At 30.8% G+C, this 27,923-nt stretch overlaps 1 protein-coding gene across 1 annotated transcript in view; it reads right to left on the bottom strand.

Annotated features, from left to right (window-relative positions):
- LOC111691409 overlaps window positions 1-27,923 on the bottom strand; it is a 103,601-nt gene that overhangs the window by 5,174 nt on the left and 70,504 nt on the right. The window contains exons 2-4 of the mRNA XM_023454184.1: window positions 1,055-1,744; window positions 748-958; window positions 293-673 (exon numbers count right to left, since the gene is read on the bottom strand). Coding sequence (XP_023309952.1) covers window positions 293-673; window positions 748-958; window positions 1,055-1,744 — 1,282 coding nt within the window. The remainder of the gene's footprint in view (window positions 1-292; window positions 674-747; window positions 959-1,054; window positions 1,745-27,923) is intronic.

Here is a 27,923-nt window from a genome sequence, read left to right as displayed (position 1 = left end):
TGTGATCTTGTGTACTTCTTCCTTTTCTGAATCCACTTTGTGATTCCTCTAATGTCTTCTCTATTATTGGTTTTATTTTTCTATCAATTATTTTTTCGTATATTTTCATAGCTGTGCTCAACAATGTTATTCCTCTATAGTTACTACATTCTTTAATATCTCCCTTTTTATGTATTGGTACTATTAATGAAATTTGCCAATCCTTTGGTGTCTGTTCATATCTCCAGGCTTTATTATATATTTTGAGTAATATATCCAGACCCTTTTCTCCTAAGTGTTTTATCATTTCTACAGTTATTTTATCTTCCCCTGGTGCTTTACCATTCTTCAGATCTTTAATGGTCTCTTTTAGTTCTTCTAGCGTTATTACTTCTTCATTTTCTTCTAGGACTCTTAATTCACTTTGTACATTTGTCTCCATATTTTCTGATGCCTTTAGCAATTCCTCAAAGTACTCTCTCCATCGTGCCATTATATCTTTTTCATCTGTTAACGTGTCGCCGTTTTTACTTTTGACATGTAATGTACTATATGTTTCTGTTGACCTTAATGATTTAAGCACTGTATAAAACAGTTTTTGATTATTTTTACTATTTTCCTCCATTTTATTTCCGAATTCTTCCCAAGCCTTTTTCTTTGATTCTAATACCAAATCTTTGACTCGTTTTCTTTCCTGTTTATATGTCTCATAAGTTTTTGCTGTTCTTTTTGATAGGTAATTTTTCCATGCCTTTTTTTCCTCATTACATGTTCTTTAATTTTTTCTGTCCACCATACCGTTTGTTTCTTCCTGTTATCCTTTTTGCATGTTCCACACTCTTGTTTTGCCGTTTCGATAACTATATCTTTAAATTTGTTCCAAATCTCCTCAATATTACCGTTCAGTATTTCAATATCTTTCTCTATTCTTTGCTCTATTGCCCCCTCAAACTTTTCAGCTATGTTCTTTTCTGCTAGCCTATAGGATTTTATTATTTCAAATTTCTTATTTTTAACATTTTGTGTTTTCTCATTATTTTGATGTTTTATTATTTTCTTTATTTTTGTTACTAACAGATAATGATCACTATATATTTCCGGCCCTCTTTGTACTTTTACATCTACAATCCTTCTCATATTACTTCTCTGTACCAATATATAATCTATAATAGATTTTTCCCCTCTACTACGTTCTTCTCTGGTATATTTATGTATATCCTTATGTTTAAAATATGTGTTAGTAATTACAAGATTATGCATTAAACAGAAATCCAACAATCTTATACCGTTATTATTTCTTACATTTTCCCCCTGTTCTCCTACAATTGTTCTGTATATGTGATCTCCTTTCCCTACTCTGCTATTAAAGTCGCCGGCAATATATATTTCACCCTTTGCTTCTTCTGTTACTTTTGTTAATTTCTCCCAAAATTGATCCTTACATTCAGCTCTGTCGTCTTCATTTGGACCATAAACCACTATAACCGTTTTTTGATGGCTTCCCTCGTCTTTCAACCTGACCTCTAATATTCTTTCCGACCATGCTTTCCAATTATTAATTTGTTGTACCATCTTCTTATGTATAATGCATCCTACCCCTGCAGCTGCTCTTTTTTCTTTGTGTACTCCGCTAAATACTAGTACATGTCCATTTTCTAATTCAGTAATCCCTACGCTCTTCTTCTTAGTTTCTGTTATCGCTAAAATCTCTAAATCCGCGTGTTCAAATTCTTCCACTATTTCTTTTTCCTTACCATGTATACTCCTAATATTCCATGTTCCAATTTTCCAAATTCCAATTTTTTTATTCTGTTTATTACTTTTATCCTCAGGATTTGCATCAGTTCGTGTACCTTTTTCTCGCCTAGCCTTCACCTCTTTCCTTTCCCATTTACTTTTACTTAGTTTTTTGCAGTGTGATTTTCTAGTGCATTTTTTTCCTTACTCCATTTTAGTTCTTGTCCGTTTACTATTAATTTTTGATATCCAAGGTATACCAAGGTAGGTATAAAAGTTCATAAAATTCTCGTACACGTAGGTAATACGATGTAAAATCGATTCCAACATTATTAAGCGTTATTTTTTGTCGTCAACAATATTGATATAGTTATGTTTATCATCACTGTTATCACCATCATCATTATAGTTGTTATCGTCACTGACATCATCGTTATTGTCTTTATCATTCATTATTATACTTATCATCATCATCGCAACTTCTACTCCGTTATTTCAAAGAGACCAAGAAGTATTTTTTAGATGTAAGATACAACAAAATGCTCTACTTCTATCAATCGTCAGCGATACTCAATATCTAGGCCTTCAATACAGCCAAACTGGCAACGAGCGATCTGCAATTTTGCGGGTATTGTGAGAGCAAGACATGCATCTCTGAAAGCTAGGGTCATTCGTCAGGAGAATCACCAGACATTCATCGAATTCCCACTTATTAATCCTTATCAGGTCCTGCTCATTTAATGTCAAAAGAGCGCAGTTCGTGAAGCAACAAAAAGAGCATCAAATGAATCAAAATTGAACATGGTTCAAGTATAGACGGGGAATTGGTTGAGTTACGCATAATTAAAAACAGCACAAATGATATATTATTATATTTTGCATAATTTCTTATTGTCATATTTTTGCATAATTTGAAGAAGTAAATTATTAAAAGCAAATAGTTTTATCTATTACTATAGTTTGTAGTGTTAGAATGAATTTTGCAAACTTTTCAAAAACCTGAGATAGAACCCATGTTATTTATCTTCTGCTACTATACAGGGTATTAGAAGTTTAACTGCCTCAATTTTAACAGACGGTAGAATGACATCGGTCCTAAACTCAACCATTTCCGATAAAAAAATTATAAAAATCTTCGATTAATTAAGGAATATTGCTTGCATAGAATACCATAAAATACAATGTTTATCATTTTTTTAAACTTCTTTATGCTTAATTCTAAAAAATAATTAGCGTTGTAATAAATTTAAAATTCGATTCAATTCATATCGAGCAATGTGACAATGGCGCGGCGAATAACATGAGGTACTAAGCTATCCAGCTAGCAATATGCAATTCAGTTGGTCTGGAATTAGACTGTGTTTGAGTGTTTTTTACGTTTTTTATTTCTCATTTCCGCAAAAATAATTTAATTTTGACGAAACTTGGTGAAAGTATATCTTTCTATGTCTTAAATAACATCAAATTTTTTTAGATAAAAAAAATCAAGTGGTTTCTGAGATATTCATTTTTTTCGGAGTGAAACACTTTTTTCAAAGAAAAATTCTACTTTAAATAATCATCGTACAGACTTCTGCCGGTAATCATTTTTTCGTTTTGACATATACTCTTTGGTGACATGCTTAAAAATGCAAAAAAATTAAAAATGACTTGCAACAATGAATTTTTCAGTTATTGTTGATAATTTCTTTAAATCAAAAAACATTCAAAAACTGATTACACCATTCAATTCTACGGAAAAAAACTGTGTTTATTTGAAAACGAATTTTAAATAAATTACATATTTACATTGACACTTTTTTCGCTCTATCCAATGTCGTCAACATTTTTGCAATCCGACGTTTCGTCTTCGACGGGCCATCATCAGATTAATTTTTTTAAATATATCGCTGCTATTTTTATGACAAAATCTAGTCATTTTTAATTCTGTATTAAATGATATTACTATTGTAATAAGGTTTATAATACCTATACTAGGTATATAATACCTATAAAAAGGTTTTTAGCTATCATTAAAAATTTTTCCAGAGTACGGCTTTCAACGCTTTCAAAATACCTGTATCTAGTGGTGGAGAGAGAGAGAGGAGAGAATAAAAGTCAATACAGCACAAAATATCCAACAATTTTTTTAATCCATAATTTAAAAAGTTGTACCTAATAAAAAATAATACGAATTTATGAAATATTTTATTACTTCTAATTAGTATTCCTAAAAGTAGTAAAAAATCGTTGGATATTTTGTGCGGTATTGACTTTTATACTGTTATGACTTCATCCAATAGATATTTTGAAAGCGTTCAGAGCCGTACTCAGGAAAAATTTTAAATTATAGCTAAAACAAGCTAAACACTTTTTAAGCGATTACAATAGTAATATCCTCTAATTTAGAATTAAAAATGACTAGATTTTGTCATAAAAATAGAAGCGACGTATTTAAAAAAATTAATCCGATGATGGCCCGTCGAAGACGAAACGTCGAATTGCAAAAATGTTGATGCCATTGTATAGAGCGAAAAAAGTGGCATTGTAAATATGTAATTTATTTTAAAATTCGTTTTCAAATAAAGCCAGAAAAAATTAAACAAAAGCAAAATTTCGGGTTTTTCCGGATATTTCCAGAACTAGCCGGAATTTTAAAACTTTCTAAACAGCATATTGATAGGTATAAAAAAACACAACTTTTTTCTAATCTGAGCCACCCCGTATCTCTTACCGTTTCCTAGATCCTAATGCTATCCCATCCGTATCTTGGACACTCTGTACACATCTATGAATTCATCAAACTTTAAAAAGAATAAGTACACTAATCGATCCTACGGAAAGAAATATTATTTATTTTATTTATTCACTATTCGACTTATGATTATAGCAATACTGTATAAAAATAGTTTTGTGTCAAACAATGAGACAGTTTTTTTGTATTTTTTCCGTACAAATGAATGGTGTAATCAGTTTTTGATTTTTTTTAAATTTAAACAAATTATCAACAATTACTGAAAAATTCATTGCTGCAAGACATTTTTTACTTTTTTTGCATTTTGAGCCTGTTTTTGAACTGTGATTACAAATTTTTTAATTTCACCAAAAAGTATACGTCAAAACGAAAAAAATTATTACCGGCAGAACTCTGTACGATGGTTTTTTTAAGTAGAATTTTTCTTTGAAAAAAAGTGTTTCAGGCCGAAAAAAAAAATATCAGAAAATTCTTGATTTTTTTATCTAAAAAAATTTGAGGTTATTTATGACAGAGATAGGTATACTTTCATCAAGTTTCGTCAAAATTAAATTATTTTTACGGCAATGAGAAATAAAAAACGAAAAATCAGAAGAAAACCTGTTTTTCGCATTTTTCTCGGAAATTTTGAGGTTATGTTAAAAAATGACTTCTACAAAAGTTGTAGATTTTTGCATGATCTACAACTTTTTTGTTTGACGTCAACTTTTGCCAGAAATCCCAATACAATTTTTCATAACTTTTCAACCCCCCAAATCAACCCTCCGCCGCCTCTGCTCACGCATTTATTTTATTTTTTCGTTTATTATAAGCCCCTTTAACATTTCCACTTATAAAAGTCCAGGTAACAATTTTTTTCCCTCTAAATGAGTTATTTTGATCGGTCTAATAACGTTGGTATAAAATTAAAACAATTCCATGAAATGCTGTGAGAAAGCTTAACCTCCCCTCCTCCCCATCCACTGGAAAACCACTACTCTTGTATTGCAGATGTCCTGTACAGAAAAGTGCCTATATTTGGGAAAATGTCGATATTTGATCTAGGTACAATTTTAAACGTCTACATAAAAATTGTACATTTCTATTTGTTCAATTGCTATTGTATGCTTAAGATTGTGTCAGTTGCCAAAAAGATTATTGAGGAATATGAAAATATTTTGTTTAATCTATCAATATTTATTTATTAGTTCTACTATCAGTAGTCGATATTGTTTTGGTTTATTTGGGGAACTGATCGATTGATTGACTGACGCAGTAAGTCAAACAAACTTGTGACATCCAAATGCCCGTGATTAATGAATAAAATACGACACATTCTCGTCCAAATCTCGATAAGTTGCTACCGTTAAATCTCCGCATGCGGTATTCTCTGTCTTAGGTGTGAGCTAACCCTTTGCACCTTTTTTCAGTCGCCCCTCGCCCCATTCAGACGTCAGATTTAACGCCGATTAGATTCCTTAGAATAATAAAGCGATAATATTTCACAGCTTGATGTGTTCTTTAAGGTGGTCGACGTATTCATGTATGGGGAGCATGCGGTTTTTTTATTATTTTACAATGTATAAAACAAATGTGAATACAGATGCCCAGGGAGATAGCCAAAATGTATACGTCTGTTTTTTATAGTTTCTGACATATGGAGTAGGACTAGCTCGGTCCACTATGGAAGACATCTTTCTTTGGCTTCAGGCTTTATTTTAAACAGTCAAAAAAAAGTCTAAATGATACATAGTGACTACATGAGAGATATTCACGAGACGTTCAAGAAATTGCCCCAGTTTCTAAAGTATTATGAATTAACATTACCATTAAGGATAAATATTTCACAGTAAATTCCAATTTAAAATAATCAGAATACATTATCTCCTGCTAGGTCTAACAAAATAATTTTCCTATCTTTATGGACTACATTTTAAACGATATTTAAAATACCTAATTGAAATCATATCATTGATATATCTTTATACTGTAGTTTTCTTATAAAGCAACATAAAAAGCACGCAGGAATATTTACGTTTTTAAAAACTGATGTCTTTTGCATGGCGTAATAATATTTTCTAACAATGTTATATTTTTTCTTTAAACGTTGCAGTTTTGGAGGTGTTTTACGGGGTTTAGTGACTAAAATCAAATTTCAATCACTAGTTTTACTAGTAAAATAAAATAATTATAATTTAAATAAAGAAAACAACATTAAATAAATTAACTATGTTATTATTTGTATTAAAATGAAAACTTGAACTGTGAAATTAGATTCCACTGCCAAAACCAACACAATGGGGATCATTTTCTTTGTAAGACATCCCACTAAACAACATTCATCCGTAAAAATCACCTTGCTTGTAAAATCCGGATCGTGTGCTATTTGATGTCGAAACCATTGAAAAAATTTCACACGGGGCCGAAAATCATTGTTATTTAATGCCTGAACCCTTTGTACGTGATAGGGATTTAATAATTGTTCCCGTAGTACACGTTACACAGTACTGTTAATTTTATACGTCGGCTAAGTAATACTGCAACACACAACGCACGTGCACAATATGCACAGGTCGGTTTACATTTATGGTTAATTTTATTAATTAATTTTCTCGAAAACAGAAACCATCGGTGGATTAATAAAAGTTGCTCATTTTCGTGTTGTCTATCACCTTTTTCAAATTCATGTTAATCTTTTAATGTAACAACAGTGCAACTTGGTATTCCTAAGATAGGTACCTAATACATAATTGCAAATTTGGTGCTCTAAGAGGCATATTTTCTATCCCGTCTAGGATGGTCGTACTTTTCTATTCCTGTGCTATTACTGTTGTTTGCTGATTGCTAATGTTGTTTATGCACGTGGATAGATGATGCAGAAAGAATAATAGTGTAATGAAGAAAAATAATTCCTTATGAGTCATGACATTATATCAGGATCAGATTTGAAAACTAGTAACTACCTATTATAATAATTTAGGTCTTAAAAACATTAAAAACTTGATTTTTGAATGTATTTGTATTTGAAACATCAATTTATTTCCAACTAATTATACTTTCTTGTCTGTAGAGGCAGTAAATGAAAATTCAAAATCCTTTTGTAACTTTAAAAGAGTGTACTGCAATGTGTCCACCATGGCAAATCAAAGCTTTTTCATAATCCCTTTCTATGTATTAACTTTTGAATGTTTACGTTACTGTGCATCATTTTCATATTAAAAAACTGGATTGCTTCAGAACCAAAAAGGTAGAGTCTAACTGACTAACTGACAAGTAAATAAATATTTAAAAGAAAGTTCCTAGTATTTCCATAATTAACGTTGTGGCAAAGTGTACAAAGCAAGCATATTTGAACATTGCTAAGAATATTTTTAGTAACGTCTTAACAACTCGGTAGCAAATTGTAAAAAATTGAAAAGTTTAGCACAATTATAAACAAGCTTACAACAAACTTGCCAAAATAACGTTTCTTCGCAAATTTGTTGAGTGGCCATTATAAGTTAGTTGCAAATTTAAAAAGAATAAAAATTACAGTTTTATTTGTAAACTGTTGGCAACGTTACAGCAAATTTTATTTTGCCTAATGGGATCATTCTATTAATATTTGCTACTGTAATCATAGAATAAGCAGTAGAAGTGTCAATTGTAACCTTAAAACAAGCAGTACAGCATTATTATTAATATTTTTATTCAATCTTGATTTTCTCTTAAAGAGAACCTTCGACATATCCTTCAGTTATTTTGTCGCTTTTCCAACCTGCAAAATGCTGATCTAAGTACCTAGTGATGCTGGCGCCACAATTTGCTAAGAAAGCTGTAGATCTGTGAAATAAATGACCGGTATATGTTTCTTGATTTCCTAGTTGGCTTTGCCTACAGATTGATTGGTACACTTTCCTTGCTGATAGTTGAGAAACAGTCGACTGGTCGTTGTCTTCTGCGGACTATTTTCGGTACAGTTCTATTGAGGTAATGCCAAAACCATGACTCAAAACCGTGAAAAACCGCTCCTTCTGAGTTTTTGTCAATGGGAGATAAGACAGTAGAATACCACTTTTTTATTCTATGCTATCTTCATTGGTTCGTCACATATGCACCCACCAACAATAGCAAAAACAGCAACCACCTAAACATGAAACAATAATTTACTGAAATAAGTTAAAAAAACGTAGGTACTTTCATAAATAAAAATGTACTAGGTACTTATTATTAGCTATAAACTTTGTGTGATGTGATTGCTGGATTCAACAAGTATAAGGCTAGTGTATAACATTCTTTTATTATTTTTTAATGCATATTTTCGATTCCTTTTAATTAAGCGCATTAAAACTTTGTATAACTTCGTCCATTGTACTCTGAATTCCTTCATGTACGTTGAAATCTTATTACATTAAAATAAAAATTGCGTGGGATGTATACAAAGTACTACTTCATACCAGGTAATTTAAAACGTCTAGAGAAGCTGCTAAGATATAATTAAACTAACCCAGTGTTATAACATAACTTACACTGCGGTATTTCTTTAAAGGCAAAATGTATCTATACACAAGCACAAACATATTGTCTCTATGCGCAGAAATTTCTACTTTTCTTAAAGATAACGTAACCATAAACTAACTAAGCTATGAAACACACCTGTTCCACATGTACTTCAGAGGCGTCCAATTTAGTTTTATCTCAAGAAACTTATTTTTAGAAGTTAACATTTATTTCAACATAGTTAATTCTACTTCTGAAGATAAAAATTAATTTACAAAATTCGTTAGCCCGATATCAGATTTAATTATATATGGGTGCCGTACGTATTTTAAATAGGTGTTTGCTGCCGCGCTGATTCGTGGCGTCATTTCGTACGATCGTTAATCGAGAAGATGACTGACAAGGACAGGATGGTTTGACAGTTTGAGTATAGGAAGTAACAAGAGCCTAGAGACAGCCTAATTCACTTATCTTTGAAGCTCTACGCTTGTGAGTTTTTTTTTAGATTAGGTTTTATTTCATCCGCATGAGAACAGCAGACTAGACTTGGTCGCACTAAATGACGTCACAATTCGTTTTTGACGACATGACAAAATTAAAACTTTTACATACTTAATTTTAAACATCTATAAATAATTTGTAGCATTAATTTACTACCGCTGTTAGTTGTTGATTTTAGACTATAAATTTATGCGGTTCTAAAAAAATAAAATTTTTATGAATGTCACAAATTTTGGGAACTAAATCAAAAGGTAACGCAGCAATCATATTTCATTAGATCTGAATTGCTTTAATTTTGTTATCGAAAATTGTGTACCCCAAAATAATGACAAATGAAGTAGAATTCAATAGTATATTATCGCTGACATCTATAAGTAGATGAAGATCTAAATAAGTAGATGTATCTGGTGATTCTATTGACGAATGACACTGGTCAACAAATTTCAACATTTTTTCTGTAACCCGAACTTCGGACCTGCTGAACAGGGAAATCGCATTAGTCACGTCACATTTTTGTGCTTCAGCTATATGCCATTCTACTTTTATAAAAATATTTTATGCACAATCATCTTATAATCGGACTTTTATCCACACATATGAACCGTCTAAAGTGATACTTTATCCACTACTTATTAACATTAACATTTACATTTAAAGTAATAGACATTTCGTTTTTTGTTTTATCACATTTAACTTCCTTTCCGTTAATAACAACCCTAGTAGCATTGTTGCCATCATTTTAGAACGCATAATATCTGCCGAAGTTTGTGAAGAATTTGCACAAGTTACGGATGTCTCTTCTTGTAAGGAACAGCTATCTTTCTTTGGATTTTCCTTGCAATAGCAAGTTTGTTGGATATAGACTCCTCAACATAACTTTCTGCCACAAAGGAGCTTTTCCATCCACCATACCGTTTGATGGTTGTAAGATCAGCACCTTTGTTGGCCAATAAAGTTGTTGAAGTGCGCCTCATACAATGGCCAGTATATGCTTCTGAATTTGCGATTGAGGATACCTTTGCCAATATGTTGGGCACAGAGAAATATATTTTCTGCATATTTCAATAGCATTCACGCAAAATTCTTCTTCTATAATTGTAAATTTTCTTGAAATACCCGTCTTGGTGTCAGGTATTGAAACAAATTGGTAACTGCCAACGTCCTGTATATCACTAATTTTCAAATTTAGTCCATTCGCAGCATTGACAGGCATCAGAAATCCTTATTATTAGTAGGACCAAATAATTCAAAGTTCACTATATTCGTATATCTAATAACATGTAAAAGGTAAAGAGATATTACCTTAATCATTAAATATTCTTTATCGGAAGCCCCAGTAAAAAATTCTTCAATATGTGCTCTTTGCAATACTGCAGCTTTTTTTGCTGTGTTTCACTCTTCAATTCAAATAAGCAATAAACTTGTTATATTTTTCAATATCTATATTTTTGTAGACCTTTATAATAGCCTTCAACATAGAATACTTCAACCCCATAGATGAAATTGCATATTTTTTTCTTCAAATTTAAAAAATATGATAGCATGACTTCTTGATTTATTCCCATTACTCTCCGTTTTCCCTCCATTCGTTAAATTTGGCGAACACTTTTCCGTAAGGTTCCCTGGATTTCGCTGGTAATAAATGGAAAATTGCTTCTTGAACTTTTTCAAAAATAGCCACAGGAACACAATTATTTTCTTGCATTTTTATCAAATTCAGATAGAACTGTTTATTAAATAATAATTGATAATAAGCAACGTACCTTAGTAAACAGTAGGTATAACAAAACCTACCACGTTTCATTGAGTACCTACTAGTAGGAAATATCAAGTCGTGTGAATATTTTTTTATTAAATTCCAGTAATTCTGACTCCACAAATATGATTGTGATGTGATTATGGATAAAACGTTGTATTGTATTCGTGTTTTAATTGACTTTTATCCACTTAAGAATATTAAACATTCTTGCGTGGATAAAATGCTACTTAAAATACTTATACAATAAATAACTGTTTTTATATACGTATACTTTGCTGCTCAAAATTAAACTCCCAAAAAAAACTGATAACTAATTATATTACAACTTTCAATGTCAATTCAATATAAAAAAGAAAATAAACTTATCCTTTTATGAGGAGTATGGACGTCCACTTTGATAAACCAGCAATAGTCTTCCTCATTTCTGCATCCCATTTTCCTTTGAATTTCTGCTCCATACTGCTGATTTCCTGATGTAACCGCTTCTCATGTTCATCACTTACACACAGCATCAAGATTTTCAGGGAAGAAATCCAAGTGTGAGTGAACGAAATAAATTTTCAGTGACATGCGATACTTTAAAATAAATGTTTGTAGTTTCTTAGAAGTTCTGCTATCAACAGCGGGTAGTTATTTGCTTTATGATTGCCTAAAAATCCTTTCACTACAAAAACAAATGATTCCTAGGCTGCCAGTTCCAGCGGATTTAATTTTGATTTAAAATGTCGTCTTTCAAAACTTTTCTGTTATAAGGATCTACAAATATGTAATCTTTTGTTTTGGCATCGATCAGATTGGGAAACCTTATATCAACGGCCAATATTTAATTCAAAAATCTAATTTTATAATAATCAAAACAATTTTCTATCAAATTAGTTTGTTTAATGGCAAAATTAAGTATACCTACTTCTACAGAAACCCCATAACTTGAAGGGTTAAATTATTGTCTAGAAAATTGTTATCCCTTGTTGTCTATTAAATTACACTTAAATGAGGTTTGTCCGCATTGTGATGAACAACAAATTTTTTGAATAATTTTTTAAATAATTTCTTACATTTTTATAAAAATAAGATACTTTTTTTTCGATTTAACGCGATGGAAAAATTTGGAAGACATATTTGGTTTCAGCAGGAAAAATCTGTTAGGAATCACATATCAGTTCCAGAAAAACATAAAACACGTTTTAAAATTCTGATCGTGATACATATAATTTTTTCATAGTTTCCTAAAACTTTAAATGCCTCTAACAAAAAAAACCCTACCTGATGGAAAAGACCTGAAAGCAGATTCGAATTCAGGAGAATCACCCCTAAACATTTGGTTACAAAAATCATGTCGTAGTTGTTTCCCAGAATATCATCAGTTAAAATAGTACAGTTGTGATTCATATCCTCTCTTTAGTGTTTCCTGTATTGCACCTTCTCGGAAGAATAGATGAAGTATTAAATTGTTTGTCATTTATTTTCAATTGGAAGTTGAGTAGAAATTGATCTTTGTTGTTTATACCTACTACTATTATTAATGAATACATTTTCGTGTAATTGTTTTGACGAAATAGGGAGGACAGTTGATATTTCCTTTAATATGAATTATATACTCTGAAAAACAACCGACATAACATAAATTTGATTAAATTTTATGAAGTAAAACAATCCATTCTGAAATACAATTGAAGCATAAAACAACTGTAGTTTTAAAGCTATACTTTTGTTCATAAACGTTATTTTATTCCTCGAAACATGAATATAATTATATTATTTATATATTTAAAATACAACCTAGTAACGTGGCAATTTTATATCCTAACTGCTCCAACGGAATTCGTTATCTACTTAGTCGCACGATCGTTAAGTTAAAAACACTTAACTCGCAAAAGGACTAAACTGGCATATATTATTATTTTTCTATACATCGACAACCGATTAATATAAGAGGCTTCTACTTTTCAGCTCTAGTTCGTGTAAAAAACATGAAATTATTGTGGCTGTAAAATCCGATATCTGTCTATTGCAGTAAAAGTTGTATAAACCAGTCCGTATCAGCGATTTTGATATTCGAATTGTAGGTAGTTTTATGGCCTTCGTTTATCTATGCCACTATTTTTTGAAATATTTAATACATTTCATTCAATAAGATTCTTTGGTTTTTATTGTTGAAGTGGCCGCCATAAATTTCTAAAACTTGAGTGTAAATTATTCTTAATATATTCTCTTGATTTATTTACAGTTAGGATTTCATTATATTCTTTGATGCTATTTAAGAACTTACTAATAAAAAGAAAATCATGTTTTTCAAAGCACTGTTTAATATATTATTTTTTAAATAGATAATATGACTTTAATAGAAAAAGACATTAGACTTAACAAATGCGAAAACAGATTTTAAACCCATAATACAAACTATTCAGGTTTAATATCGAATTTGTTTTTCTACTGTAATCAAAAGGGAAAGCATGTTTGTTTCAAATAATACAGTTTTTTGGGGAATCTAAAAATCTATTCTAATTAATATTTTACGTAAATGAAAAATTATCACAAGTAGATCCATCCAAGAAGTGATGAAGGGTAACGCTGAACTAGAGCAACTTCCTATAATTTTTCGCATTGAAAGAGCATGGAGAACATGTAAACATCCGAAAATGTACCTTTTGTCCAGCAAATTTGTCAGGCGTTCAAAATTAAGGAAATGTAAGATAAACACGGGAGGTAAATATTTGCTTTTTTTCCTTATTTTGAATGTATTGTCGGTTGTCTTATACCCTGAAGAAAACTTATATAACTGGTACAGTAAAGAGATATTGTTTCTAACTTGCTTAGATTTTCTAAAATGCTGTATAAAATATTGCGCATATGAACTCCCCCTTCTTATATCTTGTTATGACAGCTCTATGTGCGTAAGTTAACTTGCGATTGAAAAAAAATAGGCCTGATAACGTAAATTTAAAATTTGGTTAGTGTAATTTCCTTCACAGCAAGTACAAAATTTACAGGGGTCTGAATAATTTTCATCATTTTCAATCAAAATTATCTCAATCCTGATTTTTTTTCCAAATGAACCGTCCAAAAAAAGAAGTGTTGGAGAAATTATAAGCAACATTGCATGGGTGAAAACTTCTATAAATTATAGTTTTACATAAATTAATGTGTATTTAAATGAAATGTAAGTAGACGGATAGGTTTAACAGTTCCATAATTCCTCTAATTGTTGAAAGTAAAGTGACGGTGAAAAAATAGATAAAAAATAATTGGTGCATGGTGTTCTGTTGACGAGATTCAAATATTATCACGATGAACTTTTTATAGTAAACAAGAAATGTAAGAAAAAAAATTAAAGATCACAAACTTTAATAGACTCTTTTAGTGAGACGTCACATATTTAGACAACCCGCAATAAATTGTCATGGTTGAAATTGTGCAGACCGAATCTGACTCTTGTGTACTATTTATATAGATACTATAAAAATGAACAACTTCAAATTAATTTATTTTTACAAGGATTTAGAAGTATTTAAGAACAACCAACACGTGTTTGCTAAAATAGATACACTAATGTGCGTAAAACTTACAAAAACGATATAAAAAAGTATTCCTAAATTTAAATAAAGTAAAAATTTAACATTAGCCGTGTTATAATTAATGCGCATGCTTTGAAAGAATAGCCTCATATGCAGGTGAGATCTTGTTGATATATTATCGCTGTTATCATTAGCGTAATTTCTCTTCTATTGTTTAATCTTGGCAAATGCCAAACTAGAAAATTCTAGTTCTACTAAGCTTACATGAAATAATCTTCAATGCGCATACTCAGTAACTGATATAATTTTAATTTATTAATTACTATAAAAGTTAATATAGTTCTTTAAATTTAAATATATAAATTCTATAATTCTTTTAGCTTGTCACTTGCAGTTTGAAACTTTATATTTCTAATATTGTCAAAATATCGCGATCTACTGGGACGTTAAATATATTTTCTGAAATTGAAATGAAATTAAATAAATACAACCTGCAACTTTAAAACCACTATCAGCCTTAATTAATATCAGTATCTCCCAAAATGTATTTCCTAATTGCTTAAAAATTTCTGAGGTAGTACCAATATACAAAAAAGGGAATTATAATGATCAATCTAACTACAGACCCATTTCTGTCATCTCCTATTTTGCAAAGATCTTTGAAAGTAGTTGAAAGAGTGATTCTGGCTTTGAGCAAAGATAATTTATGTGTCCACAATTTTTAGGCCTTACTAAAGCTTTCGACTGTGTGTCCTATGAAACTCTTACAAATAAATTGAATTACTTTGGCTTTACAATTCAGAGTACTGATTTAATAACATCATATCTTGCCAATAGGCAACAATATGTAACCCAAAACAATGACAGGTCTACTTATCTCACTCTTAGTGCAGGAGTACCACAGGGGTCTGTGCCTAGGCCTGTACTATTCCTGATTTACGTGAATGATTTGGCACGTTCTATAACTCGATAACTCGATAACGATAACTCTCTATTAACTATTCAGTTTGCAGATGACACTAATATCACGGGTTAAGGTTTTGAACTGAACGAGCTCCTTGATTGAACTAAACATGCTGAGTTAATGATGCAGGATTGGTTTCTTTCGAATCATCTAAGCCTAAATAGAATTAAGACAGAAACCATGATATTTAGTCTGCGGGATATTGATCTCTTGGAAAATCCGAAATCTCTCAAACTTCTGGGAGTATATCTAGACCCTTAGCTATTATGAAATCACCATGTTTGCAACAAAATATCAAAAAATCTGTATTTGCTACGTAATTTGACTCATCAAATATCAGTACCAACCTTGATTACAGCATAACATGGCCTCATTCATTATGTTTTATCTCATGCCATACTAATCTTGGGTCATGCTACTTCAGCTTATAGACGTAGTGTATTCTGCTTGCAAAGAAAAGTTATAAGAATAATACCAGGACTTAAATTCAGAGATGACTGTAGACAGCAATTTATTTTGTTGAAAATTCTAACACTCCCTTGTGTATATCTAATACATTTATTTCCGCAAGGTCCATTGGGGTGGGTACGGGGGGGCCCTTGGTACTTTGCGTGTGTAACTTTTTCATCTTTGACTTTTTAACAAATTGGACAGCAAATTCCGTTTTCCCGAACTGTTTTACGTTAAAAAGGTACTCTTGTTTCAAATCGTTATCTTTAACGGTTTCTGAGAAAATCGCTCTTGAATTAATCCCACTTTGGTCAATTTCATAGTAATTTAAACAAAAAAAATTTTTTTGTTTAAATTTAATCTAATTTTAATAAAAAAATAATAATAAAAAATTAAATTAAATAAAAATTAATCCTTTAAATGGAAAAGAGAGGAAAGGAAAATTATTATTATTATTTTTTGTTTAAATTACTATGAAATTGACCAAAGTGGGATTAATTCAAGAGCGATTTTCTCAGAAACCGTTAAAGATAACGATTTGAAACAAGAGTACCTTTTTAACGTAAAACAGTTCGGGAAAACGGAATTTGCTGTCCAATTTGTTAAAAAGTCAAAGATGAAAAAGTTACACACGCAAAGTACCAAGGGCCCCCCCGTACCCACCCCAATGGACCTTGTGGAAATAAATGGATTAGTCCATCAAATTGCTCATCAAAATTTAGCTGTGTATACCAAATTTCATTCATTTATCACAACGCGATTGAGAGATATTGCAAAAAAATGATTTCCATTCCTCCCTCTTCAATGGGTCCCTGTGCCCTTAGAAAGCATTTCCGGACCCATGTTCATATGAACTTTTTTACTTAGTTTTGATCATAGAATCGGCCTGTTCAGGGTTGTCAGCTAATTATGAGACACCCTGTATTTATTACAATGTTTGCTGTATGTAAAGAGTCATATCGTAATGTATCCAGCTCGTAGTGAAATTCACTGTCACGGTACTAGATATAAAGACATGCTTAATAATGCGTACCTGAGGCTTAGTAGAACAAGAAATGGAACAGCATACTGGGGTGTTAAGTTGTATAATGTTTTACCACATGAAACAAAAACTTTAAATTTTATTAGTTTTAAGCGTAACTTGAAACAATTTTTATTAAGACATGCTTTCTATAACATAAATGAATTTTTAAATTCAGTAGATGCATCTCATCTGTTTCCGGTCTATTTGTTGCTTTATTTATCTTATTATATTGCATCAATGTATTCCAATTGTCAGTCTTTGCTGTATTTTTACGTTGACTATTACGTTAATGTTTGTAAGTATCTGATTTGTATGTGTATTTTACATGTTGATTTTGTATCTTTAGACGTTAGATTTTACTCTTACTCTTACTATAGGACAGATCCTCACTATTATGTTCATTCGCTTTTCCCCTTTCTTTCTTTTTTGACTTGTGTAAATACTTATGCATACCTAGCACCAATAAACTAAACTAAACTAAACTAAACTAAACTAGACTAGACTAGACTAGACTAGACTAGACTAGACTAGACTAGACTAGACTAGACTAGACTAGACTAGACTAGACTAGACTAGACTAGACTAGACTAGACTAGACTAGACTAGACTAGACTAGACTAGACTAGACTAGACTAGACTAGACTAGACTAGAATTGAGTGAATTTGACAGAAATTTTTTTAGAGTGTAAGATAGTTACTGATACTTTATTTTTTTTAGAATCTAAAGTATCATATAATCACAATTTCGAAATTAAAAAAAGCGCATGTAACATATTTATAATAATATGTACTATATTTAGACATTACTTTCTCTATTATATGTATTTTATAATTATATTGTAGTGAAAAAAAATCGTGTAGTTATAGGGGTACTTGATTTTGCGTTTTACACGCATGCTATTCCTGATTTATAGAAATCCTACAAAAAAACAATCTGGATCTCATGGCACCACAGCTGCGCACAATAACGTCCAATTCCAATCGTACAAACCACTTAGCATTGTTTGCGGAGTTCCTACTGACAAACCGCATGCCCTAAAAGGTCCGTTGGAAACTGTAAGAATAACCACCTCCAGTTGAGTGGTCCTCGAGTCACAAGTAGCTATTATAATATCTTTATTAAAATTGTGACAAATTTATTGTGTTTGCGGGAACCAGACCGAACAATGACTTGTTATCTGGAATAATCTACGTTAAAAGTCATTTTTATGGCAAACCCTCCACAATGAAAGAGATTTTTAGCAGCGATAAAGTCACTGGCTAGGAGGCTCGCTGGCATCGATGGTATTTGTCACAGATTTCGTGCTTAATGATGTGTGCAGTTTGGCCTGGGGTTCTAGTTTGTAGAGGAATTAGTACGTGAAAAATCCGACTGCATTTAATATGTCTTGCGTCACGAAAAGTAATTAATAACGTTAGAGCCAGTTAATTATTCGATCAATACTTGATTTGAATTAAACTCGGCCAAAAAATTAGGCGAGCAGAATAATTTTCAAATCATTTTTGAAGATTGAAGTTTCTAGTTTTGAAATCTTGAGGTGAAACATTCTTTTGAGTATCATTCTCGGTGCAATCAAAAGAAATAATGCAAAGCAAAAATTTTACAATTTTTTTTTAAAACTGCCTATGGGCTTAGAAATTTTTTTCTGGCTTAATCAGTGACAGGGTCATTGCGATTAAGTATTGCTCATTGAAATATCGGCTATTCAGTGAAAAGTCACCTTTTTTTTAATTGTCGATATCACATGAACTAATGATTGTACAGCGAAAGGAAGGTGACTTTTGGAAACTTCAACCAATCCTTTTCAAGGGCCTTTTGGTATGTTTCAGAATTTTTTTTTATACACTACTAATTTAAAAAAGTGCAAAAATTTTGAAATCGATCGGTCGAACACATATACCCAATAAAGAAATTTTAAACAATTTGCACATTTTATTCAAATATCTGTTATGAAAATGTAGAGAAAACGTCTTCATGCGTACTTCCATTTTTTTTTTAAATATAGTTAATTTAAAATTTTAATTTGTAATTAGAATTAAAAATCGTCTTATATTCGCCGTTAGTCGCCAATAAAATTCTTGAAGATATTTTTTACCGAAATAGATAACAATTGACTATAAATCTTAAGAAAAGCATGGACTAAAATGTTCACCTACATATCTCAGTATTGGCAATATGTCACATAATTAATTTTGAAGGCAAATATTTAATTATTGTTTGCTGCTTTAATTTTCCTAAAAAAATGAAACTAAATACACTAATGCAAAAAATTAAAGGGTCAAAAGAATTTCCGAAATTTTTTCGTGATCTTTGACAGATGTATTTACGTGAAAAATGGTCGTATTGGGAATTAAAAAGCTCTAAGATTCTAGTTATTAGATCTAATAGCGCGACAAAAAAATTTTGCAATTTTTTTTATTTTCTCAGTCCACGGACTTTGACATTTTTTTTTCAGCTAAGCCATTGCATGGACCAGATAGCTTGTTTATTCAGCTTCAATTTCCTTTTTTTTTTAATTTCGATACGACCATTTTTCATCGAAATATCGGACTTTTAATGGAAAAGGATCCATTTCTCTTCAATCATCACAGAGAATTGAAGGGCTTAGTTTCGAAAATTGGAATGGTTGTTTCGAAATTAAAAAAAAGGATTTACAGCTGAATTAACAAGCCAAAAAATTTCGAAGTCCGTGGACTCAGAAAATAAAATTGCAGCATTTTTTTGTCGCCCTATTTCTTAGAATTGCATGATAACCTCCTAAAAAATTTGAACCGAAAGATCTAAAAACTAGAATCTTAGAGCTTCAAAATGCTTTTTTTTAATTCCCGATACGACCATTTTTTACCTAAATACATTCTGTCAAAAATCACAGAAAAATTTCGGAAATTCTTTTAATTTTTTGCATTAGTTTATAATCTTTCAATATCTAATGGTTATTGATTTTTTCTAGGAAGACAATGATTCTCATATTATCAATAAAAAACTATAAATTTTTCAGTATTCCAGTTCTTGTTTATTAATGTGTCATAACTAAGATTTTTTTATTAGATCATTTGATAGCAAAAGTAAAATAAGTAGTAAGAAAATTTGTAAACCAGTATTTTTTTCCACATTCTCATTAATAATAATTACGTTATATTTTAAATCGCATTTTTAATAATAGTTTTATTATCTAAACCTTTTTTTAAATATAGTTTTAGTTATTTTAAATTAACTGAAGTGCTTGAAACGACATGAGTTAAAAAAGTAAGAACTTGGAAAAACGTTATCCAACTAAAATGAAGAAAATCTTCTTAGAACAGAAATTAAAAGCAGTTTTTAATGATTGTGACTACTCGTAACTCCGCTCCATTGGTTTATGTATATATTTACCAAATTATTCATTACATACACAAATACAAAATACAATTCTAGGACAAAAAAACATAAAAAATCTAAAAACTAATAATGGTGAAGGGGCACAACTTAAAAAAGTTAAAATTTATGCTCCAATTTTTGTCCTTTAATGATCACAATGTATTTTGAACGTAATACGAATATAATTTCTACATCGTCATTTTTTTGCAAAATGAATACTTCTAGAGATGTAATCAATTGTGTTACAAGTTTATTTTGACTAACTTGTTTTTTAAGAAAAGTTAAGGTACTGTTTCTTTATAAAAAAAATTGGGAGTTTAATGCATTTATCCAATCTCAAAAATACTCAGTGGCATCGAAATTTATGGGTCCTTAGTGACACTGTCTCCTAGTTTCTGTCATTGATAGTAATTTTTTGCCTTTAATTAATTATATTATTCGCCCAACTTTCATCTATGTAAGTTCAACATTGTCTGATATACTTCAATAAATGTGATATATTTGTTAAATTTTGGTGGCTTTAGACCTAGGAGCAACCTTTTGAAGTTATGAAAATGAGATAGCATGGCATATAGTAGTCCTGTATGTCCTGTAGAAAAAAATAAAAGTTTAAAACACTATAAATCGATTACATCTACTTAAGATTTTAAAATTTAGATTAGATAAAAAAATCTTAAAAGTTGTTTTATTTTGCGATGTCGACGATAATACACCAATCAGACAAACAATCACTGGAATGTGTATTATAATACATATATTATATTAAAGATACATGTTTAAAAAATGCATTACTCATACAGGCAAGTAAATATGCAAGCAAGGGAGAAGCGTACAACAGTTAATAAAAATAAAATGCAGTTTGCCAGAAATTATGATCTACACAGCACATGAATAAAGCTAGACAATATGAATAGACTGTCGGCAGATGTCACGCAGTCAAGCAGCTGAAAATGTGTATCTCTTGTCGTGTGCCGTGCAGTGACAGCAATCTATACCCTGAATCCTTTAAGTTTAGTTTACATAGTAATGTTTGTTTGTCCTGAGCAGAATACATACGAGGGACAACGTCTATTCAACTACAAATTTAAAATTATAAAAACAAGACTTGTATCTTGATTTTATGGGGGGTTTGTTTAGCATGTGTTACGGGCTGTTCGTTAATACACAGGGCGACAGATTTTGAAAACCGACTAAAGCAGTGTAAAACAAAAACAAAATAAACATTTTTAAAAAACTACGAAAATTATTTCATTTTTTCTCCAAAAAGTATACCTTTTGTGGTTTCCAAGATAAAATGTAAAATTTAATAAAAAAATGTATATCGTCACATATATTTACTTCTGTTAGCACTTGAAGGTTAATAAACAAATATGTTATATTATAATATTTAATATGAAGACGAATTTTAGTAATAAAAATGTTGTTTGCAAAGTTTATGACTATGAAAAATAAGTTTCACTGTAGTAAACAAACTGAAATGGATAGTCCATGTATATTGTGATAAAAGAAAAGAACGACGGATGATATACATATATGCTCCATTGTTTTTGCCGTTGAGTAGTTATACAGGGTGTACATATATTTTAATTGCGGGTATAAATCGCTGTGTAACTGAGTCGAGATAAAGTAATTCTTCAAAATTACGAATATTGAAGGGAACATATAAATTTTTAAAATATTTTTGCATTCAATTTACATTTTGAAAACAGCTTATTGTTGGTTGCCGAGATGATTTAAAGTTCGGGAGGAGTTGTTCTGAACAGAGTTGTACTTGGCTCACTCAGATTTCCTTTCAAATATTGATAGAAGTGCATGCCATTGACATAATAAATAAAAAAAAAAATACTTTTTTAATGAATCTAAAAAAGAATAAAAATATCTCCAAATCTTACTCTCTACGATGTTATTCAAATTTGGGATTCAATTTTCACGGCCAGTGGTATCCCAATTTTAATTTTTTTTTTCGCCCAAAAAACATAGTTTTTGATGTCTCTGTTGAAATTGCTAGTAATTTCCAATGCATTATAAAAAAAATTATCAGCACATTTTCCAAATTGGCCACTAAAAAAATTGTAGCAGGCAACTGAAATGCAATTTAGAAGTTAGTTACACTGTATAGAAATTGGGGTGAGTGCAAGCAATAAAGGTACGGACTGAATTCATTGAGTGAAATTAGTGAGTTTTCATTCAATATTGACTATTTTGATAATTTTAATCATTTGCGATAATATTTGAACTGAAACTGAGTATTTTCACTCAAATATAGGTACCCGTTAAATAAATTCTGCAGATAAACTCCTATTTGGTACACTTGTAGCTAAATCGGAAAAAATTTCCTCATTATTGAGTGATACTACTCCATTATATGGTTGTTGTACGTTGTTTTTTCTATTCCCATCATCCCCATTATGTTATCTCGTGGCGTAGTGTAGGACGTTTGCTGGAAAAGTGTCCCTTAATCTGGTTATTTTGGTGAAAATTATGTTTAAATGCATTGGTTTGATTACAATAATTATAAACAATAATATATTGAGTCTCAATTAATATTTGGTTAAACAAATGGATTAAATTGTTACCTATACTTACTTACGTATCTGTAATGTACAATATAGGTTATGGCAATCTAACCGTCCGATCAGTTAATCAATTCCTTTAGTCGAGACCTAAAATATTGTCTCTAAAACAGATCTGTGTAGAAACCACTGTGGCAGCTTTGTAGCTTTAATACACTGTAAAAAATTTCACTCAAATTTCACTCAATTTACTTAATAATGTATCAATTTCTGTCCACACTCGATTGAGTGAAATTTTCACTCTATTAGTATGAGTACAACTGAGTGAAACTATTTCATCAGAAATGTGTGAGTTTTACTCAAATTCGAGTTACTGCTAACTATGAATTGAGTGACATTTGACTCTATTCTGAGTATATAAAACCAATTTAGAGTTGACTTTATCTCTAATATGATTTAAACTGAACTATTATTGAAGACATTTACTCTGATTTAGGTACAAGTGCACCAAATACGAGTTTACTTGAAGAAATTATTTAAGGAGTACCTATATTTGAGTGAAAGTACTTAGTTTTAGTTCAAATATTATCACAAATGAGTAAAATTATCAAAATGCCCAATATTGAGTGAAAATGCACTCAATAATTTCACTCAATGAATTCACTTCGTACCTTATGAACTTACATACTCAGAATAGAGTCAAAACTCACTCACTTGATAGCAGAAACTCTAATTTGAGTAAAATTCACTCACTTCTGTTGCAATAGTTTCACTCATAAAATTTTACTTACTTTCACTCAATCGGACATTATTGAGGAAAATTTAATGAATTTGAGTGAAATTTTACAGTAGATGTAGCATATCAATTAACACACATAGTTTAGCATTAGTGTTATTCTCATTTTAACAAATTGTGCGATTTTGAGTGAAAATTTAGGCAATTTTTTTTTGCGGTGTGCAATATTTAACTGTTTATTTATTAAGGCAGGTGATCAAAATATGACCAAGACTGTATACAATGTCTTACATTCCTTAGGTAGTCGAGATTCACCTTTTCCCCCCTACCTCTCGAATATATTTTGTAGTATTTGCATTTACAAAAGGTGGGTGTATTATGGAAAAAATAAACACGTCTAAACTTCTTGCTTAGGAATTATTAAGGCACTGTATTTTATTTATGTTATATCTCAGCTCTATCATCGGAACGATGCTCGTGGCTTATGCACAAGCATTTTACGACGGCCTTGTGTGTATGTAAAGGCAGTTAACAGCAAAAGACTACACGCGCTGAAAATTCCAGTCTCTAATGAAATCGACGACCCCTATCTATTTCCTGCGCAAACGGTCACTCCTTATCAACTAGAGATAAGCGAGTTACCGTATCCACATTAGTCAGGATCGCTTGATTTGGGCGGTAATGGCCTTTATCGAGGAGTTTCTTACCCATTCGGTGTGTTTCTTGCTGCACTTTGCGCCTTATCAGGCGGCGCTAATACTGTCGATTGATGAACTCAATTAACTTTTCTTATTATCCTTCAAGAGTTCTTTCGTTCAGCGAGGATTAAGAACAGCGTCGGGATTGCGAGGAAATAAACAGGAAAAGGTTAGGATTTTTGAGTGGAGGCTAGCAAGTTTGTAGTAAGGGAAGTTAGTGGTAAATACTCCCACTGGTAAGATGCTGTAAATAATTGTTATAAGTACTAAATGTTCAAAAAGTTCAATTTTCAGGTGTCTCGTGCTAGGAAGCTCACTATGGAGATCTGGTCAACTGTAAGCTTAAGTTACAAAAATGTCGTGGAACCATAACTGTTCTTGAATGACGCCTTTAGTTTTCTTCTTTCATATTTCACTAGAAAACTTATTAAAAAATTTTAATATTCAGGTATTACATGAATTAATATCTTGCGTCTACTGGTGCTATTAGATTTTTTTAAATGTCTCAGATTTAGAGTGAGCAGACTACTTTTTTTATCAACACCATATTTAATTTATACATTTTCAGGTAGCTTTTGTTTAGTTATTTATTGTCCAACTGTTCTACGGGTTTAAAAATAATTACAAAACAAGTGGATAAAGAGAAGAATATAAATTACATAAGATCCGGTGATCCGTAAATACCCATTTCAAAAACAAAAATGACCGTTCAACATTTACCAAGGTCACATATCTAAAAAGTTTTTAATAGATGCTATTTTACTAGTAGTGGCGAAGCATCAACTACCTACTTTACATTTTAGTAAACCCACTATTCGCGTCATTGTCTGCCGCTGATCTGAAGCATCGCATCGATCAATTTATTCTATACGTATCTAGCTTGGTCGAGTGTATGGTACGTGTTTCTATGTCAGTAGCATTATGTATCTTGAATATACAGCGGCACGTAACTTGACTATAACGCGTATTGACGCTTACTAGCATAATATAGATTACTACCGTCTATTTATTTGTCAACCACAAAGTTTTCGATGTTTGATGCTAATTCATGTTGGGATATCAAACAAGGGCAGCATATTTGAGTTTGGTTGGAATAAAAGCATAGTGGAACGTTTTTAGTGTTTTTATTTGAATAAAAATTAAGTTAAAAGAAAATTCGAGAGACCGATTGTATTGAGTTTTGTTTGTAACATTCCATGGTGAAATTCAGCTATTCAAACTGTCTATCATTAGGATAGAAATTGTTGAGCTATATTTTACAAAATGCCGACACGTCGTTGTAATGTCCCAAGAAAGTAAATCATCCTGTATAACTTAATACGCTGGGACATTGTGCCGACCTACTTACATTAGTATAAAATAAGATGTTAGTTGTAGTTTTAGCGTTATGAAATATTGCAGAATTAACAAATCGGCAACCTCGTTAATTCTTGTAACGAAAATGTAGGGAGACGAACTATGGAAGTCGAACAATAAACTTGTTAAAAAGTAAAATAGTGTGTTCAAATATATTACATCGTTCTGAAGTTTTATTACTTTGTTGAAATAGAGATTGGACAAAAGTCAGTTATATCGCGATTAAATCGCGTTTTTATAAACGGGGCAGCTTTTGAATACGTTCAAATATTTGGAAAATATCTACATGTTTCAATACAAAAATTAATTAAAAAAGTAAGTGGAGTAGCACAGGTTTTTACAATAAAAACAATAACATCATAAGATGCAGAATGTATATGAATATAAGTAATACATGAAATTTTGTAATATTTATGATTACAAATTATTAAAAAATGGTCTAGTGATCAATGAAAGTTTCAAGAAAACTGCTAGCCATCATTCAAGAGCACTTATCGCGCGAATTAGATTCATTTTGTTCCCATTGTAGAATTTACTATTTGCCTTTTATTGACGAAATAAGTTACATATATTTTTTTTTGTTTTTCACACTCCAAAATAATAAAAGTTTTACCTAATTTTGAGTAAAAATTATAGACATTCCAGTTACAGGGCGATTCACTTTTTATGATTAGGACTTTAACCATCGATAGATCTCGTCGAAATAATGTCATTTTGAAGTATATACTTTTTCTTCCAAAGGGTTCCTTTTAGAAATATAAACTCTTGAAAAAATTTTTTTTTTGCTTTTCATTATTTCTTTCTTAAATTATGAAAGCCATTTATTTTATATTTATTTTGGAGTGTACGAATGAAAAGTTCTATCGAGTTTACAAATTGTTGTGAAAATAGACCAATCATAGGCGTCTGTAAGGGGCTCTGATATCCCCTATTGTTGATATAATTTGTAAGCAACTGTAAATTTTTCAAAATGAATATATTTTTTTACAATGAACCTTTAATGAGAGAAAAACCAAAAAAATATATATTTCCTAAGTTACTAAGGTTTAAGTAATACTTTCAATCAATGAACATGAGACAGACACGAATTTAGATATTTTCTCTTTAAAATACATAACTACTGACATTTTCTTTTTGATTGGTGAATTTTTTAATGGTCCTCGAAGCATTCCCAAATACTGGAAGAATTAAGTTTTCGCATCCTATAGACTCAAAAAGATTTACATTTGGTTGTGGCATATTTGACTCTATTAGGACGTAAACAGTAAAAAGCATATAGCGTGTTTTAGTTAACTGACTTCCCCTATATCATTTTTTATTTACTCGCCAATTTTTACGAGTTTCCTTTTAGATAAGTGTTGTGAAAACACATCGGAATGAAACATTAACTTTATAATTCAAAGTCATGACCAACTGTCACTTTTTCTTAAGGGTTGTTTTAGGGAAAATATCCAACAGATTCTTCTCAGGGAAACTTGAAAAACAAAAGTATCAACATTTTTTATTTGTTTTACAACTAAAAAATGCACGTTAGACTACGCTGTAATAAATCATGTATCGTTGTCCAAACAATATCCAAGAAGTTTAGATAAGCTGTAATTATTTCAAAAGAAATAAAAATAAAAGTGTACGATAAAATGCGGAAAAAAAATTTACCATATTGTTGTAGTTAATTTGTGTAAAAATCACAATTATTATAATCATGTAGTCAAATTTATAATTCTACAAATAACATGTATCACTTTATTTGCAGTAAAATTTAATAATATTGTTTTATTCAATCCTATAATTTATATCAATAAATTTCTATTTTCAATTAAACCTGAAATTCTGCTACCTGGTAACTTTATGCAAATGATTTCTAAATCGCTAAGGGAGGACCTGTAAGGCCTTTATTATTTAAGTGTCATTTGAAACCCTACTAACTTAAGGGCCTGTTTGTTAAACGAACTTGGTAATAAGTTAACCTTAATCCCACTAACCCTCAGATATTTGCAGTAAGCATCAGTTGCAAGCAAATGGTGGTAATTATTAACACAAGACAGACCACGAACAATTGCAACATATATTTTTAAATATAAGATTTCCGATAAGGTTCACGAAGTGTCATATTGGTAATGTGGTGGTGTCGGCAGAATAAT

Source organism: Anoplophora glabripennis, unplaced genomic scaffold (assembly GCF_000390285.2).
Source record: "Anoplophora glabripennis isolate ALB-LARVAE unplaced genomic scaffold, Agla_2.0 scaffold213, whole genome shotgun sequence".
NCBI lineage: Eukaryota > Metazoa > Arthropoda > Insecta > Coleoptera > Cerambycidae > Anoplophora > Anoplophora glabripennis.
The sequence above is the reverse complement of the archived record's forward strand: the minus strand, read 5'-3'. Positions and strand labels throughout refer to the sequence as shown.